The sequence below is a fragment of the Mus caroli genome, unplaced genomic scaffold, assembly GCF_978045245.1.
Source record: "Mus caroli unplaced genomic scaffold, Mus_caroli_1 scaffold_8, whole genome shotgun sequence".
Lineage (NCBI taxonomy): Eukaryota > Metazoa > Chordata > Mammalia > Rodentia > Muridae > Mus > Mus caroli.
In genome coordinates, this window is record NW_028227263.1 from 44,667,743 (window position 1) to 44,686,507 (window position 18,765).

At 45.1% G+C, this 18,765-nt stretch overlaps 1 protein-coding gene across 2 annotated transcripts in view; it reads right to left on the reverse strand.

Moving 5' to 3' along the window:
• Clpb (ClpB family mitochondrial disaggregase) overlaps positions 1 to 18,765 on the reverse strand; it is a 124,847-nt gene that overhangs the window by 60,491 nt on the left and 45,591 nt on the right. Inside the window, exons 5-6 of one of the 2 annotated variants that reach the window (XM_021166915.2) lie at positions 15,615 to 15,704; positions 4,249 to 4,377 (exon numbers count right to left, since the gene is read on the reverse strand). In XM_021166915.2, the coding sequence (XP_021022574.1) occupies positions 4,249 to 4,377; positions 15,615 to 15,704 (219 nt within the window). The remainder of the gene's footprint in view (positions 1 to 4,248; positions 4,378 to 15,614; positions 15,705 to 18,765) is intronic. The other variant, XM_021166917.3, reaches the window with a different exon arrangement.

The window sequence follows — 18,765 nt, forward strand, 5'->3', positions numbered from 1 at the left end:
GTGATATTCCCTGGAGTGTCATCCACCTTAGTGTAGCAAGAGATGCTGTACCCTAGCCCCAGGGGCAGGAAAGATGCACAGCAGGAAGGTGGCCCAGGAACTGGGGATTGGCAGGTAGAAAGAAGCCTGCCAGCCTGAGAAGGCCTCAGTGGGAGGCAAATGGCAGAAAGAATCGCAGGAACAGAGGGGCAGCACTGGAAACACTGGGTGGGTGCTAAAGGCTGGCAGGAAGCACAGCTAAGTGTCAGGCTGATAAAAAATGATTTTATCACCTCTCCCTAGAGTGGCATTTACCTTGTACTATTTTAGATGCCTCAGAGAAAAGTGAGTTCCTTATATACAATAGATGCCTTGGGGCTTTAGAGCTTATTTCTCTGAAGGAACTGAGTCAAAAAGAAAAAAAAAAAAAGCCCACCATGTTTTAGGCAGACGGAGATGTTCATGGGAGCACATTCCTGAGAGGAAACTGTTAATGCAGCTCAACAGTCCTGGGTTACTGACATAAGGCAGCTGCAGCTACCCTCCCCCCACCCCGCAGGCATTGTGCCCACCTGTCCTCCATGTTTTCTTGTACTTCCAAAGTCAAGTATGAAAGCAGAGCCTTCCTGCTCTAAGCCAACAACAGACAGAGGCAGCAGCATCAAGGATGAACAAACAAGGTCAGTATACTACCCATAGTATACTACAAGGACTGACACCAGTTAATTCAACCCCCTTCAAGAAAATGTCTTCCTATTCGTCTTCCTGGAAAGAGGGCACCACCCATTCACCCAGCAGTCTTCTTTCTGTAACTTACACCACACCTCCTTGCCCATCAGTGACAAGAGGCATGTTTCATGTCCACAGAGCCCCTTGTCCATCCTCCTGTGGGAGCACTCACTCCACTGCCATGGCCTGCTTGCATATCTGTCACCATGAGAGTCTCAGGGTCAGACAGTGTGCCTGATCCTTAAGATGTCTTGAGGTGCATCATCTCAGAGATATCAAATAGTTTAACATAATGATTTAACAGAGACATATTTTAAAGCCAAATCTGTCTCCAAAGCTTGTACAGTTTACAGTTATTGGGTTTCTTGAAATAGAAAAAAATGACCTTGAGCAGTCAGTGGTAAGCTCTGGCCCAACAGTGTACACGTTCATAGGGGGACAAGTAGGAAAGGCTTCCCAATGGAGGGAGGTCTCTGAGTACATGTGGGTGAGAAGTGAGGAAATACAACAGCTCTCTAAGCAGCATGTGGATGTGGAAGGCAGAGACAAAGGTTAAGAGAAATGGAGTTACAGCTGTCAGCTGTAACTGTGAGTGTGATTTCCGTATCTAAGTCATAATGATAACTTCTAATGACGAAAACATGTTTGTCCTTCAGCGTGGCCTGAGACCTCACATAGGCACATAAATCATTAATACATGTGGTAAAGGGAGAAGTGAGACTGAGGGTGTGAATCAAATAGAGGATAGCAGAAGGGGGCACTGGGGACAGATCTGGAAGGACAGCAGGGGAGAGAGGGGCACTGGGGGACTGTGATCAAAGCACAAAAAACTACTGTATGCAATTAACATACCCCAGTAAAAATGAAAAGAAAAGGAACTACTTGTCACAACACATTTAACATGTGTTCACCAGGGAGTTTTACATCTACTATTCCTGTGAAGATGTCATGTGACACCTAAAACAACCAAGACTGAGAGTTAGGATAACCTGTCCAAGGGAACCTGGTTAGCTGCTTCTGCCTGTGCTCTTTTCTATTACTCCATGCTGCCTCCTACAGGCTGGAGGGTGTCCACATCATCAGCATGATGCTGTAGCCTGAGCCTCTTTACAACTCAAAGCAAGAGCATGAGCGGCTCCTCCCTCTACCCCTCACCCATAGACCCAGGGACCTAAACCTCTGTGGAGTTTGTGAGCAGACGGTTTTTGTGCCTATGCTTGCCTTGGGTGTTGCTAGCGCAAAGCTGGTGGCCAGAACACTCTGCTAAAGCTGATGGGCAGGAGGCAGACCCTTCGGAAAAGGTCAGCAGAGGTCAAAGACTTTGGAAATGTTACCGACAACAGCCCCTAGGACAAGAGAGCAGGCTCCTGCCTCTCGGTTGGCTGGTCACATACACTAGTAGACTAAGGGAGGTCAAGAAGGGAAGAGGGGTCAGAAGTTGGCAGGCCTGCAGGCCCTGAGTGACAGCAACTTGTTCAGGTCTAGAAGGGAGAAACAAGTGGGCTGATAGTTTTGGCCCTCGAGGCTGGGAAACCAGGGCACGGGTATAAATGGATGACTACTAAAAAGGCAGGTGGGGAGAAACGCAAAGGTGGGGGCTTAGGGCATCGGTTCCAAGTCACCGGACAGGAAAGCATGTCCCTGAAACAGCTCAAAGGGCTAGCCTTGGCCTGGGGGCCTGGGGTGGAGGGAATCTCATAAAGGCCCTGGCGTCCTCATTGTAAAGGTGTTCGATCTGGAAGAGAAGCGTGGGGCTTCTTGTAGATGAACTCTTTCTGTTTGGTGGCTGGAGGAAGCAGGGATATGGAACCAGGGGAAAATGACTAGGCATACTGATTTTAAGGCATGGCAGAGAGAAGCATGCTCTGATGCTTAGGTCTAAGTCTTGCCAGAGAGCTTTCCAAAGGACAGAGTTGGAAGCTTGGGGTGTTTTTGAAGTCTCCGCCTCTGGGAGCTCTGAGTCCTTACTCTAAAAGTACCAGCCACCCAGGTAAAGTCACCATGCCACAGGGTCCAGTTATGAAACCCGTGGGCCTACGGCTGACAGGAGGTAACAAGACTGGATTCCTTGGAAGTGTCCCCAGCCCGAGGACAGCACATATGCTAGAAGATAATTAGAAGGCAAAAGCTGCAGAACAGAACAAACTTCACAGGCTGATATTAGAAAATGGTTAGATGGCAAAAATAGACAATTTGTAGACATTACACAATGGTCATAGTTTACTAAAAAGGGGTCCCCATGAGTCACTGTGAAGCAAAGTGGGACCACCTGAGCCAAGAGTGGATGCCTCAGCTCTTGACAGAACCCAAGGGGATGGCCACCAATCTTGGAGAGACAAGATACTCATGTGAGTGATGCAGAGGCCCTCGAAAGAACCATCCAGTTCCTTTAGATCCCACAGAGAATGAACTGCACCCAGGAGGACCCAGGTCCCAGCCCCAAGAATGGGTCCCTGGCCTTCAAGAAGCAGCAGCTAACGAGTAAACAGTTGTTCTTCCGCTACTGTCACAGGGATCTGGGTCTCCCACATGCTGCCTCTACTCCCTGAGAAGCTGATGGGGGGAAGGGGACTAAGAAGGAAACGGCTGCCTGAAGGTGCCCGACTTGGATGGGACCAGGTCAGCCCAAGTCTGGTGCATATTACCTCTGTAACGCCACTGACACTCCTGGCCGACAACTGGGGGGACATTTATCATTCAGCAAATATTTATAGAATATTTACTATGTGCCAAGAACCATGCGGGTACCAGGGATACTGAGTCAGTCACTGTGGTGTGCAACCTCAGAAGGTCAGTTGGATGAGAAGCTCCCGCTTTGCTACTGTTGGTTTTATTTTGTTTTCTTTTGGAGATAGCATCTCAGCCAAGTAGCTCAGGTTGGCCTGGAATTCACTCTGAAGTCCAGGCTGTCCTCAAACTTAACTTCCTCGTGTCCCAGCCACCTGAGTACAAGTCCAGATGTGAACAGGACACCACAGCTCAGAGGAATGAGGAAGCATAAGTGACATTGCAGCAGGGCCAAGGTCCAGGAGAAGAACTCTGTGACAGGGGTTAGCGGGGTTAGCAGGGCCTGACATGACTTCCCTTGCTCCCCTGGTCCTGTTCTGGAGGTCACAGGAGAAAAAGAGAACACTCTTGGGAAGAGCCATCAATTAAGAAAACTCTCACACTAGGGCAGAAGAAATGGCTAAGCAATTCAGGGTACTTCCTGTTCTGCCAAGACTCAAGTTCAGTTCCCCACAACCACGTTGCTTCTGTAACTCTAGCTCTGGAAAGACCTGATGCCTCTCACCTCCAAGGACAAATTATTGTTTTAAAATGTTAAAAAAAACTTTACATCTTATTGCAGAGTAGATAGTGTCCCCGTCCCCCTCCTCACCCCACTTCCACCCCCAGGTCAAGAACATACACCAACCACCAGAGGACAAATCACACATTGACACTCATTCTTGGGAAACAGATCACTCTTTTAGCTCAAGGAGAGTAACATGGTGCCAGAAGAGTGGCGGCCTCTCCTGCCAGCCACTACACAGCTCTCACCTCCGTCCAGCAGCTCCTTGACGATGCTGTAGTCGTCGGCCAGGACAGCATAGTGCAGGGCTGTGCAGCCTTTGAAGCTAGCACGGTGGTTTAGCCGGTTGTTGAAGTCATCCTCTCGAGTGACTAGGACTGAGGAACAAAAAATCCAACCCTCCATTAGTAACACATCAGTCTGTGCTTGCTTAGGGTAGCCCCACCCCTACTTTCCTTACCCATCTCCCTTTAGTTTAGGGCTTCACTATGAAGAGCAGGCTGGCTCAGAACTAGCAGAGATAGGCCTGCCTCTACCTCTTAGTGATAGGACTAAAGTGTGTTCCACCACATTTAGCTCTTTTTGGCCTGCCTCCAACCCTCTAAGACAGAGTCTCACCATGTAGACCAGGCTAGCCTTGAACTCACAGATCCAAATGTCTCTGTCTCCTTAGTATTAGCAATAAAGGCCAGTGCCACCGTGTTGGGCTTCTTTGGTCTTTTAGAACAAAAGACCAGCTATGGCTGGTCTTTAACTTGCAGTGATCCTTCTGCCTCTACCTCCCATGTGCTGGCATTCCAGGTGTGAGCCACTATGTCCAGTCTCATCTACTGTCTTTTGAATTTTTTTAAAAATGTTTTTGAGGTCAGGTTTTTCTCTATATACCTCAGGCTGGCCTCAAACTCACAATGGTCCTTTTGCTTCAACTGCTTAGCTCTTCAACATTTTAAGTTATCTATGTAATTCTAAATATACTACATATACTACATAAATACTACATATTAAGTAGCACCTACACTGTGTGCCTGGCCATCTGGGCAGGGCAAGAGGAGGTGAAACAGTCTGGTTTGTTTCATGAGCGTTGGCTGACATGTAGGAGTCATTTTGGGGACATGAAGTGAATCAGTATGATCTCTGACCTAATCTGACAAGAAGCAGATAATACGCAGATGTTTAGAGTGTGGGGAGCATTAGGATAACACGGAGCCAGGGGACAGGCGAGCTCAGCTTGAGCATGGAGAACAGGTTCCGGAAACACTGGGTAACTCAAAGAATGAGGAGTCTGGGGAAGAAGGTGGAGGTGGGCAGAGGACCAGGGGAGTGGGGTGGGGTCAGAGGCTGTCTGTGCAGAAGCCACAAACCTCTGCTGTTTACAATTTGGTAAATGACTTAAAGCTTAAAATCTGATTTACAAAATCAAACAAAAATTAAAACTACAGAAGAGTACAAAGAAGAAAAAGGAGCCCATACCTCAGCAACCAGAGAAGGCACATTTACCCTTTCAGTCTGGCTGTGTACGCATTCCCTACAAAGGTGGAATTTACTGTATCTGTAATTGACTTTTTGGTGGCACTGAGTATTGAACCTGTTGTTGAACACATCTTTGTACATGACAGACAAGAGTTCTACCACTGAACTCCCCCGCTCCTGCAATCTGATTTTTGTTCCCCCTAGACAGGGTTTTTGCATAGCTTCAGCTATCCTTGAACTTGCTCTGCCCGCCTCTCTCCCCCCAAGTGCTGGACTAAAGGCGTGTACCACCACTGCCCAATGTCATCTGATTTTTTCACTCTTAAAAACATTTTCTGAAAGGTAAAGACAGACAAACCCTGCAAACCCTCGGCTCACTTCAGCCCTCCTACTCACACTCCTCTCTTCTCTCTCCAGCTCATTAAAAACAAGCAAGCAAGCAAACCTGCGACTGTTAGCACTTTTCAAGCCCTCTGGATTGGTGGACAGACATACATCTGCTTACCAGACTGGCCGTGGCTTATGCTGTTGCCCGGACACTTTCAGACCAGCTAATAACCTAGAAGGTTCCACCCTCTGAGGCGTCCCCTGAGAGGGAAGGCCCCACAGAGCAGATGCTAGTCTGCTTTTGTGACGAGGTTTCTGTTTCCCTCATGCTGGAAATTAACCCAGAAACCAATTTTCTCTAATGTTCACTTTTGAGCTCAGTTTGTTGGGGGGAGAATCTAGGACCTAAGTCCTACCTCCCTGTGTCACACCTTTCCTGTCCCCTGTGGACAATGCAAGGTGGGACCTTGCCTAGATAGAAGCATAAGGCAGGTAATTCCTAAGTGGTTTCTTCTAAGAGCTTTCGGAATGAACTAATAGCATGCTCCCTCCTATAATACTAAAGACACTATATAAATAAAGTTCTAAAAGCCAGAAGGCCACTCAGTAGTCGTAATTCAGTCCCATTTTTAAAGAAGAGAATATGAAAGCTCAGCTTACTTGGCTAGTTAAGTGGTTGTGTAAGAAGCGTGGGAGGCTGAGGTAGTTGGACTGCTGGAGTCTAGTAGTCAGACTCACCTCAGCACCAGCGAGTTCTTGCTCTTTGTGCCAATAAAAGAATCAAGCACAGAGAAAGAAGCAGAGTGGGCATGTTGTGGTACCAGCCTTAGCTCCTTGTATTCCCTTCTTTTCTTTCTCAGACAATGCTGCAAGACATTCGGTGGAACCTAGCTATACCGTATGACAGCCTGAGCTGTGTAGCCAGCACCCTAACAAGCTTGCCTGGGCGGAAGCATTTCAAACCTCTAGCCAAAATGAAGACAGTGGAGCTCAGAGCTGGAGACCAGACCACACTGCTTGCCTTAGAGTGCTATGTGACTTTCTCTTGGGTATCAAGAACAGTAAGAAAATGTCTGAGCAGCAACAATTAGATGGGCCTCTGGGCTCATCTGAGGGGAGTATCTAGATAACCTAGCCTCTGGACACATGAGGGGTATTATGTCTATTAGCCTGGGCCCATCTGAGGGGGGAGTACCTAGATTAGCCTAGCCTCTGGACACATGAGGGGTATTATGTATATTAGCCCGGGCCATTTGAGGGGGGTACCTGTATTAGCCTGGCCTTGGGGCACATATGAGGGGGGTTATCCAGACTAGCATAGCCTCTGGGTACATGTAATGATATCTATATTCCTCCTGTACAAGCCCTTTAAGAACTCAGAGTGACGAGCCCTTAGTCACAGTCATGATAGCCACTCACTCTGTTATATCCCCTCATACTGGGAATCAGGTTTCTAGCCCACTGAAGATTAGGAGAAGAAAATAAGGCTGGGAGGACAATTCAGAGTCAAGCAGATTGATCACAATCAAACACTAGCCAGGCAGGGAGGGAAAAGAACGGACAATGAAAAGCTGAAAAAGGATTCCAAGCACAGCACCTCAAAAGGCCCTGAGGGCATCTCTGAACTGCCACATAGGACATTAACTGCTGGATGTAATGATAAACTGGAAGAAAAGTGATAGTTGGCTCAAGAAAGCAAGAAGGGTGTAATCCATTTTACAAAGGAAGTCTATCATTCATTCAACAAACAAGTGTAATGAGCACCAGCCCACAGTGGTAGATGTAATAATAAATGAATAGAGCCATTTCCAACTTTAAGAATTAACTGTCTGATTCGAGAATCAAACCAATATTGTCTTTTCACAAGTGCACTGACAAGGTTATGCATACAGGGGTCTTACCACAAAAAGCAGGTGATTTCAAGAAACAGAGAGGGGGGCTACTTCAGGTAAACACCAGCAGAGGACCAGTACCATAGGCCAGTGACAAGCACTATTCATGAAGAGTCCTGTTTGCTGAGACCTCACCTTTCTTTCTGAATGAACTGTTGTGCTGGCCCATCCTTTACCTGTCACCTGGCTGGCTAGTTCCTTTCTAGGCTTCTAACAAAGAGTCACTTTGTCTAATGGTCCTTCCTGCATTTGAGGTAGGTATTGCTCCTGAGGTAGCATCTCCTCCCTCTCTCAAAGATATTCCACCGTACCCACATGTGGCTGTGGCTGTGCTTTCCTACCAGGCAGGGTCACTGTTTTCTTCACCATAGACAGTGAGTGGAGCACTCAGCACAGCCCAGTCCCAAACGATAGACAAGTGCTTGCCCAAATCAGCAAGTAGACATAAACTGGCATCTCTTTTATGGATACCAAGAATCTAAAATACTAAAAAATGTAAAACTCTTTTTTCCCCCAAAAAATATTTTTCAATGTTGGCATCTTTCTGATTTTGATTGGGACTGGTGACAGGAGCAGAGGCAGGAGGATTACAAATGTGAAGCTATCCTAAGTGACACAGGAAGACCTTGTCTCAAAAAGTGTTCCTAATTTTGGAGCATTTAGAGTTCATATTTTTGGATTAGAGATGTTCAACCAATAAAACCTATACACGAACATTTCAAATTCTAAACAAACTTCTAAATCTGAGATCCTTTTGGTGCCAAGCATTTTGTATAGATATATTCAACATCTCATATAATTAAAGTCCAGATATTTCTGTTTGTAGAAAACAATAACATCTACAAACAAATCTTTAGTGAAGGCAACAGAGAATGGCTAGCAACTGAGAAAGCTGTGGAGCCAGGTCACTTGTGTTTGAATCCTAAATGTACTGTGCAGGTTCACACCGTCTGCTTGACCTCTCTGTGCCAAACATCTCTGTCTGTACTGGAAAGAACAGAACCCTCTTGGTGAACGGGTGTGGTATTACAACATTTCATACACACCTCGTCTCAGTGTCAGCCGTTCTCCTTTTAACCTAGTCTCTCACAAAGGCCTTGCCTCACAAAGGGCATGGCAGGTATGAGGTAACTACCACCTGTTCCATGGAGCATGGAACCAGCAGTGTCTGGGTAGGCCCCACAATGCTGGTGCTCTCCAGAGTCACAAGGATTTTCATTTCAGAACTGCACTGGGAGCTATAAGTTTATGCTCTCATTTCATTGGGGAACTCTGTTCAGAAGGGTGACATTTAGTGTCTATTCTGTGCTTGGCATGACACACAGTGCCCAGTGTTAGCAGCCTGTGGTCCCCACGGGCTCATATTTGGAAGGCAGCTATGCTCATCACTATACCACTAACACAGGTCACAGCTCATATTTGAAAGCTGGGTCCCAAGCACCCTAACAAGCTAGCCTGGGTGGAAGCACGTCAAACCTGTAGTCAAAATGAAGATGGTAGAACAATTTTGGGAAGGACTAGGAGGTGAGGCCTTTTTGGAGAAGGGGTGTCACTGGGCATGGACTTTGAGGTTTCAAAAGCCCATACCTGGTCCAGTTTCTTTACCTCTACCTCTAACTTATAGTAAGCTGTGAGCTCTCAGCTACTGCTCCAATGCCAAGGCTGTCTGTCTGCTCTCATGCTTCTTGCTATAGACTCAACCCCTGGAATTGTAACCAAGCTGCCTTGGTTATGATGTTTCTTCATAATAACAGGAGTGACTAAGGCACAGCCTCACTGCTAAGTGCTGAAAAGGCCCAGTTCTGAGACCCCATACTCTTCTCAAGCCATAAGAGATGGACGGAGGTAGAACGGGGAGAAGAAAAGGAACAGTGTGGCCGCAGCCTTCTCTCTGCCTGAGTAAGTAAACTCATGCAAGGGAGGTATCAAGCCTGTAATCTCACCCGCAGGCCACCAAGGCGGTCTCCTGAGGCCCAGGATTTTGGGCCAGCTGGCCGTTATCCAGTGAACCATCTCCTTTTCAACAAAGACATCTTCCCGATTGTCTCCAGCACAGGGGTGGCAGGCTCTTCTTCCAGAGAAGCTTTTCCTGTCCTTGTGGGAGGTCCCACACCCCTGTGCCCACAGTGGGAGTGACTGCCACTACTCTGCTCACCTCTGCCCCACTCACCTGTGAATGTAAGTTAGTTTATGCCCCCTCACCTGTGAATCTAAGTTAGTTTATGCCCCACTCACCTGTGAATCTAAGTTAGCCTAAGGGGGCCACAGCCAGGGCCAGGAACACAGCAGCAGTTAAAAAGAATCTCCACGGCCTTCATGTAGCTCTGGCTACTTACTGCCACAAACAAACAAACAAACAAACAAACAAACAAACAAACAAACAGCCTGCTTCCCATGCTGAGAAATATTTAAGGTGAAGATGTCAGAGTCTGCCATCTTAGCTCTGTCACATACTAAGTTCTATGTAAAACATGTGTGACAGATAGTAATATGAGGAATACCGAATAGTTAATGTTATGGTACTGAACTACCAATACTTACAATTAATTTTAAGCCTAAAATCTTACTATAATACAAAATAAGTAAATATGACCGAGATTGAGGGTGTCACTCTGTACCCCAGGTGGTACATAGCACTCAGGAGCAGAGGCAGGTCTATATCTGAGTTCAAGGCCAGTCTGGTCTATGTAGTAATTTCGAGGCCTGCCAGGCCTACAGCATGAGACCCTAGCTCAAATAATAAATAAATAATTTTAAAAGTACACAGATACTTATAGCAATGTATTCATAAAAATCAAAGGTAGAAACAACATAACATCTATAATCTGATGAATAAACATTTACAACAGCATATTATTCAGCCATAGAAAGGAATGAAGTAATGCTATTTGCCACAGTGTGTATGAAACATAACGCTAAGTCAGTCAGTCAAAGATGATGATACAGTGTATGGTCCCAGGTACATAGAATGGCCATTGTAGACAATCTGTAGAGAGGAGGTAGACTGTTAGTTGCCGGGAACTTGAGGGCAAATGAAGGATAGCTGGTAATATACATGAGACTTTCTATGATGTGATGAAAATGTTCTAAAAATAGGTTGGGGTGATGATTGTAGAACTATATATTATAAATCAGTAAGTTATATATTTTACATGGTGAATTTTACCATATGTGAGCTAAGTAAAATAAAGATGATAGACCTAAAAGTATAAGCCAAAAAAAAAAGTGGTAAAGTGGTTATAAGGTTTAGTGGCACATGCCAATAATTTCAGCATTTTGAAGAAACAAGAGTCTTGGAGAGTTCAAGGCCAGCCCAGGACACATAAGAAACAAGCTCAAGGCCAGTCTGAGTTCCTATCTCAAAAACAAAGCAAAATGTCTGTAAGAAGTGCATATTATCTGACATTATCTGAGTTCCTTTTTGTTGTTGGTGGTGGTGGGTTTTTTTGTTTGTTTATTTTTGTTTGTTTGTTTTTTGAGACAGGGTTTCTCTGTATAACTCTGGCTGTCCTGGAACTCACTCTGTAGACCAGGCTGGCCTCGAACTCAGAACTCCACCTGCTTCTGCCTCCCTAGAGCTGGGATTAAAGGCTTGTGCCACCACTGCCTGGCATCTGAGTTCTTCTGATGTCATGTTGTTTGGTTGGAACCATCTCTAACATTAATAATGGGAAATGACAGAAGCTTATTTCATGTTCAGTGTAGAGTCACAAGTACTGTGGTAAGAAAATAATGGTTTATATTTATGAATTGTCCCCACACTCCCAAGAGTTTCTCTGTGTAGCCCTGACTGTTCTCCAACTCACAGTGACCCGCCTCTGCCTCCCAGAGTGTTCGGATTAAAGGTGTGTGCCACCACACCCAGCATATTGAACTCTCACTACGTGTGGCATCAGGCCAGGCACTTGATCAACTATTTTCCTCACAAGAGTGTACTAGGCTGCCATTTAATATGTGAAGAAACAGAGTCTCAGCTCAGGCAGATGGTTTAAAGTGGCACCATCAGTCAATGGCTGTCTGTTCAGCTCAGACACTTGTCTCCTTTTCTGTGTGATTATGACTTCCTTTTGGCCCCTTATTTACTTACAGTGGACTCACACTTTATGACTCAAGCAGCCTAAGGTCACGATTGCCCTTGCTCTGTGCATTCTAGTCATGCCTAGTTCACACTACCTTAGTTGACATTTTCTCCTGCATGGACTTAGACTGTTTTATGCATATATTCTTGAATGTGGCAAGCACTCAAAAAATCCTTCTTTAGTAAGATGTTACACTTGCCTTGCCAAGAAGAAACTGGGTTCTTGAAGTATGGCTACTGTTTATCAGCTTTATCCTTTGCAGAATGTAGGAGCCCATGATAGTTGAGGCTGACTTCAGGTCCAGGCTTTAGTTAAAAAATGGTATCACAGGTACCATGCTCTCAGTTAATGGACTTGAAACTTTCTCCTTAACAACAGGGTCTTTCTTGGCCCTATCCCCACCCCCACCCCAGTATAACAAAAAGGCTGGCACATACAGGGTCAGCAAATGTGTGACAGATGAAAGGGAAGACTGGGCCAGCAGTCTTCTGACAGGAAGCACCTCTCATCTCTTCTAACCCAGTGAAAAGGAAGGAGAGAGCACAGGCTGGCAGGGAACTTGAAGTCTGCTTGTTGATTCTGGGTGGCGTCCTCTTGGGTCCAGGAATCCCTTACTAGAGAACCAGGTGAGGCTTTTCAGATCCAAGTCACCCCCCGCCCCCATCATCAAATGCAAAATGGGGGCAAACCCCAGAGAGTCTGTAACAAACCTCAGCACTGCTTCAGTTTCTCTATTTCTTGCCTTTCCTGACTCTTACAGTAGCATGGTGCTCAGTGTCTCTGGACCCCTTTGCTTTGCTCTATAATCATCCACTGCTCACCCTCTCCCATCTTAACCAAAGTGTAGAGACAAGCTGGCAGCAGAAGCAAGAAGCCTGCTTCTCAGCAGCTATGCAACCTGGCTGGGCCAACTTGGTCCCTCAGTGATCCCTGTCTCTGCACCTGCTTGCCTCTCTTCTGCCTTTTCTTCAAGATGTTAAAAACTCGCAATAAAAAACAAATACAAAACGCTGTAATTAATAGCCAATTCCAAGCCAACCAAGCATCTCTACTAATAAACCTCAACACTTGCAAAAAGAACAATAAATTCTGCCCGCTCTGGTTCTGAGGTGGTCTCTTTTATACACTCTGTGCTGTGTGTATGCATGTGGGTAAGCGTGTCTACATATATATTTATTTCCCTTTATTTCCCATCCAGGGAGGGGCAGAATAATGAACTGCGTGCGTCAGGGAAGATGAATCTGGGATACTAGGGAGCAGTGCAGTAAAAAGATTAAAGTGTTATTATTGTTGGTTTTTTTCCCCCATGGTCCATTGTGACAGCTCGACCGTCATCTGTAAAAAATGTCTCAGCGAGAGATAATCATCGGAAACTCAATAAAGCGTCAGGGGGAGCCTCAGCCCCCATCAATCACTGGGTGCCTGGAAAATTTCAACCCTCTGTCTCCCTTCCTGCTATCCATATAAATGTCTCTAATATATTTTGTGTGGTGTGTGGGACCCAACCCTGATTTGGAACTTTTGATGAAAAAATATTTATACACAAAATATGTAAATCAGTTAAAAATCACAAGACTAGCTCTTTGCCACCCCATCATACTTTTTTCTTATTTTTATAAATGCATCAAATTTATTCATTTTAATAAAACATGCCAACTACTCTCTCTCTCTCTTTCCTAGGAGAGAAAGATATATATATATATATATATATTTGGAGGGCTAAAAGTAAGGAAACAATTAACCTAACTGACTAATATATTTCATCTTGAAGTTGGCCAAAATGCCAGTGTGGCAGACTTCTGCCCACCCTGCTGACACTATGGCGGTGATGAGAAATGGCATACACAACTCCTGGCCCTGGAGGGGCAAGGAGACTCTTGAGTGGACCTGGACAAGGATGATGAAGAGTCAGGGCATTAATAACACAACTTGCCTAAGAGCTTTTAGCCTGCTTGTTTCCCAAGCCTCTGGAGAAACCTAAGGTCTTGGCACACTCAGCGAGAGGCACATGCAGCCTGGCAGAGCTCTATACAAGGCAAGAAAACAGTTTTGTTGGCATTGGACATCACTACTTAAAAAAACCCAAAGATTCTCTGTGTGTGTGTGTGTGTATCCTCTAGAGCTAGAGTTACAAGATCCACCGGATATGAGTGCTGGGAACCAAATTCCAGTTCTTTGAAGGAGCAGCAGATGCTCCTCCATCTCTCAAAGTCTTGGACATCAGTGGTTTTTGTTTTTTGTTTTCTTTTTTTTTTTTTTTTTTTTTTTTGCCTTGGTTTCCTTTAGTAAGCACATGTTGAACACCAGATCAATAAATGTCACTTGCAGTTCACATGGTGTGGCCTCATTAGAGAATACGCTCCTCTTCTCTACCCTTCAAGTGGTCATTTCCTACAGCCCACTCTCTTCAAGGACTTTGGAGGTGTCTGTGTTTTGATAATGAAATCCTGGTGTCTTGATCTACCCCAGTCTGTTAATGCTGTGTTGCTATGGCTCAGTGCTTACTTAAAGAAGATTTGCTGCATGGATGGTAGGTAGACCCTAACATGTTCATTCACCAGCCCGAAACAGGACTTCTTTCTTTAAAAAAATTTTTATTTATTTATGAGTATGCTGTAGCTGTCTTCAGACACAACAGAAGAGGCTATTAGATCCCACTACAGATGGTTGTGAGCCACCATGTGGTTGTTGGGAACTGAACTCAGGATCAGTCAGTACTCTTAACTGATGACCCATCTCTCCATCTCTGAAACAGGACTTCAGCATTTCCCACCTCTAAGCGTTTTGGACATAGCATCTCCCTGCTGCACGTACATCTATCCACACTCATCTGTCTGTCCTCTGGGAGCTGCCTCAAATCTTCCTAGACAGTGAGAAGGAGACTAATGTTTTCCTTGACTACTTCAGGCCAATTTTTTAAAATTGAATTTTGATGTGATCTGTACTTGTGAGTGGACCCTTGTCTAATGGTCTTGGTCTTAATCTTGATTATTATTAGCTGCCATTCTTAGCACATTATACTTCATGATATGATATCTTGTATTTTCTCAAGTGTTTTCATAAGTATGTCAACTGACCCCTTCCCCTGGGGGTTGAGAGCAAAGGAGCTCATAATGTAGCCCAGGCTAGCTTTCAATCTTCCTGCCTCAGCCTCCTGAGGGCTGGGATTATAGGTGTGCAACACCATACCAGAGATCAAGTGATTCTTATAACAAATCTGTTGTGTGAGAAATCGTCTCTATAGATGAGAAAACCAGCACAGAAACGAATGAATTGCCTGAGATCACATTAAGTAGCGGGCAACCCATTTCTTAGACTCAAATTAATATTTGGCTCTCTGAGACCCTGCAGTTTCTGGTCTCAAAGAACCTGTGGTTTCCTACAGACATAATGAGACTAATGATCATGATGAGGCACAAAGAGGTTTTCATTAATGGAATTCCTCCTACATCACAGGCATAGGAGAGGGATAAATATATTACTTCTAGCTCTCTTAATCACTTTTACTTTACAAATTGAGAGAGAGAACATCTGAGAAGTCTAGGGGACTGCTCCAGGTGTAAAAGCTACTGAATGGTCAACAAACCCATCAGGGTCTGGGGGGAGGGGCTGGCACACGTGTGGGTTGGGTCTTGAGGGGTAAGACTCGAACTCTTTCCTGGGAGCCTCTGTATTCCTGTTAGTCTGGATTCTCTGGGGTCATGCATTCTCTATTGTGCCAGGGGAGGCTTGAGCTTAACTTATACACTGAGTGGTTAGCTTATTTGGGATAGAATTGGTGAGACCGCACCTGGCTTGGCCTAGGGGTGGGAATAACTATTATAGTATAGAGAGCAGTTCCATTACCGCCAACTGGGACTCCTAGCCACCTCCTGAACTCCAGGGCACTTGTCCACTGGTTTGTCATTCGCCAGCTTGCACAGTCTTGTCTCCCATCTGAAGGCAAGAGATGGGGAGGTCAGCTGGAGCAGGCCAGGACCTGATGCCCCTGTGGAAAGGGGTGCATGGGTAGGAGGGCTTGGCTCTGGCAGGTCCAGTCTAACAAACCTTTACCCCAGAAGAGCCCCATGCCAGCCCAGTTCTTCAGGTCTCATCTTTATTCAGCTGCCACTCAGAGCTGAGAAGAGAACCTGACATATAGCCTGCTCTGGCCATGTTTCTACCATGTTTTATTGTTTTAATTGTACATATGAGAGGCACTCGAAGTGCTCGCATGCATTTCTGACAGCACCAGACAGTGAATGTTTATAATCGTTACTTATAAGCAGCCTGCGGCATCCACAGCTGGGCGACTTGTTTACTGTTATCACTAATTTAATGTCTTCTCCACCTGAGGATTGGAGCCCACCACCCACCGTCCAGCCACAAGTGGAAGTCTCCTGGAATGAGCTGGTGGGCTGAGGCTATGAAGGGAATGTGGTCAAGACAGGAAAATAGCTGGCAGAGGTGGCTATAATCCCACCTGTCATATCTGTCCTATCTGTATCCCCTCCTTTGAATATATTTGCTTCCCCCTCCTCTTACCCCTGAAGCCTAGGCTCAATTCTCTCTTCCTTTGAGCTTATTATTTGTTCTGTGTGGAGATGAGTATTCAGAGCCATAGAAATCATACAATTACAGAGACCTTCAGCCCATAAAATCCAGTGACCCGTGGCAAGAATCTTCCTCAAGAAAGCCTTGATGGGCAGACATCAAGCCTGCTAATGGCCCTTGATATATTGTTCACTACCTTCTAATCATGTGCCCTGACTTACACTGAGTCCAAACCTATCTACATGGAGAAACTTCATGAAATGCCGCTGACTTTTAGATACATATGGTTATTGCTCATCACTCTAACAGTCCTATAACGATGGGTACTGTTATCCTTGTATTACAGAAGTCTGAAAGTCAAAGACGTTATGTCACTGATCAAGATTAGTCAATCAGTGACAGGACTTAGATGAACCATGGCTGCCTAGCAGTTATCTCTTAGGTTTTCCAGGACATCGTTATGACTCTAAAGACACCACTCTGAGGGCTGCCAAGAATGGCAACAACAGTTAAGCCAAGGAAATTTCCATACCAAGTACTCCTGAGCAGTCGCACAGCAAGCCAGTCCTCACCCACAAACATCAGCGTTGGCATCAGGGCACAAGTTTGCAATGTACCTGCCTAAGCAGTCTTCCTCAAGGAGCCATGCTGGCATAGAAGGCAAAGAAAGGCTTTTCTATGCGTGGCTGACCAATGACAGAGCCTCAGAAAGAAGAGCAAAGACCATTCTTCCCTCTTCAGGCTGGGTATGTTCTGGGCAAGCAGTGTAGACATGAAGTGTCTCCTCTTTTTTAGGAGGAGGGTTCTCAGCCAATGTAGCAATCTCCAACTCACCCTTAAGACCCAATTCAAAGTCATTCATTCACCCAGTGACAAGTCCAAGAAACTGCCTGTTCTTAGAAAAAGACCATCAGTACCTCATTCTGTGCTGCTTGTATTCTTATACAACTAGCTACCACTCTGTAGTGGGCTCCTTGCTGAGATCCATTTCTTACTTGGCTGGGAGAACTACTGAGGGGCCAGACCATGTGTATTCATTTAGATATTCCCAGCATCTGGCCGAGTGCCCAAGATGCTGTAAAAGCAAGCTGAATTATAAATAAATAGAACTAATAAGCAATTGTAACTGCAGAGAACTTTGCAATTCACACATCACATTATTTTAGATCTTGAGCAACAGCAATACTGACAGGCAGACAAAGGGTATACTACTGGGGTTAGGGAAATCTGGCCAAGGTCACAAATTATAATCTACCATCTTCCTTAGTATCAAGAATAGGTCGAGACCCACAGAAATAACAATTATAAAATGTAGTGAACTTTGGTACTGACTGCTGAAGGCAAAGGGCTGTCCAGCTGCCTTGGGCCTGTGGCTTTTTTGTGATATTAAGATTCACTGTTCTAAGTTCTTCCTCACATATCTTCCAGACACAAACTACAAGAGTTCACATGCACGTGCATGTACACACACACACACACACACATGCACGCACACACACGCACGCATGCACGCACGCACACACACATGCTGAGTCAGTCAAGAGAAAAGCAAACCTCTGGCATCTTACACTTCTATCTCTGTCACGACCGAGGTGACCCAGAGCTGGGCACAGCGCCCCACTTACAGCAGGCAGGCAATGAGTATTAACAGAAAGAAGGAAAGACAAAGTGTCTTTAAATGGAAAAAATAAAATGCTAAGGATTCCTGGATATCAGAACCTGACGACGTGGTCTAAAATATGTTGGGTCATCCTCAGTTAACCTGGCAGCTAGAGAAGAGCCCGAGATGACAGATATGAATTGTCGTCACCCTAGTCCTAGTCAGAAACAAAGAATAAAGTACACAAACAGAAATACCTTGGAAAATAAACTATGGTAGACAAAGGTATTCAATGAAGTGGGTGGGGATCTTATAAGCTATCAAAAGAGTATATTAATGATTCCTAAAAAACATTCTAGATTGTACATCAATAGCAACAGCTCTAGAGATGGAATTCAGGGCCTCTTGCCTACTAGCACATGCCCTACCGCTGAGCAGTATCTCCAGCCCTAGAACGAATGTTTTCAAAAAGGTTCTTAAGCATTTTGATAGTTATTGAGTACCTATAGGTTCCCTGAAAACAAGGCATTAATGTACAGGAGTAGGCAAGGGTCATTAGGATAAGGAAGGAGAATAAATTTTTAATTTTAACCACAAATGGTGAAAAAAAATCCTTAATTCTGTGGACAAAATATTTAAATGGAAGATGGAAAGAAGGAACCTATTGATGACAGTTGTGGATGTTGATAATACATCGAAACTGTCTTGCCATATGTTGGCCTTATGATCGTTTGGTCTTAAAAGTGCATGATACGAAGTATCTCTGCCTATAACAGTGCTAGCACATAGAAATGTGATCAGTATGTAGTTCTGAATAGCTACCCCATCTACAGAAAGCCTACTATTAATTGCAGACCATATAAA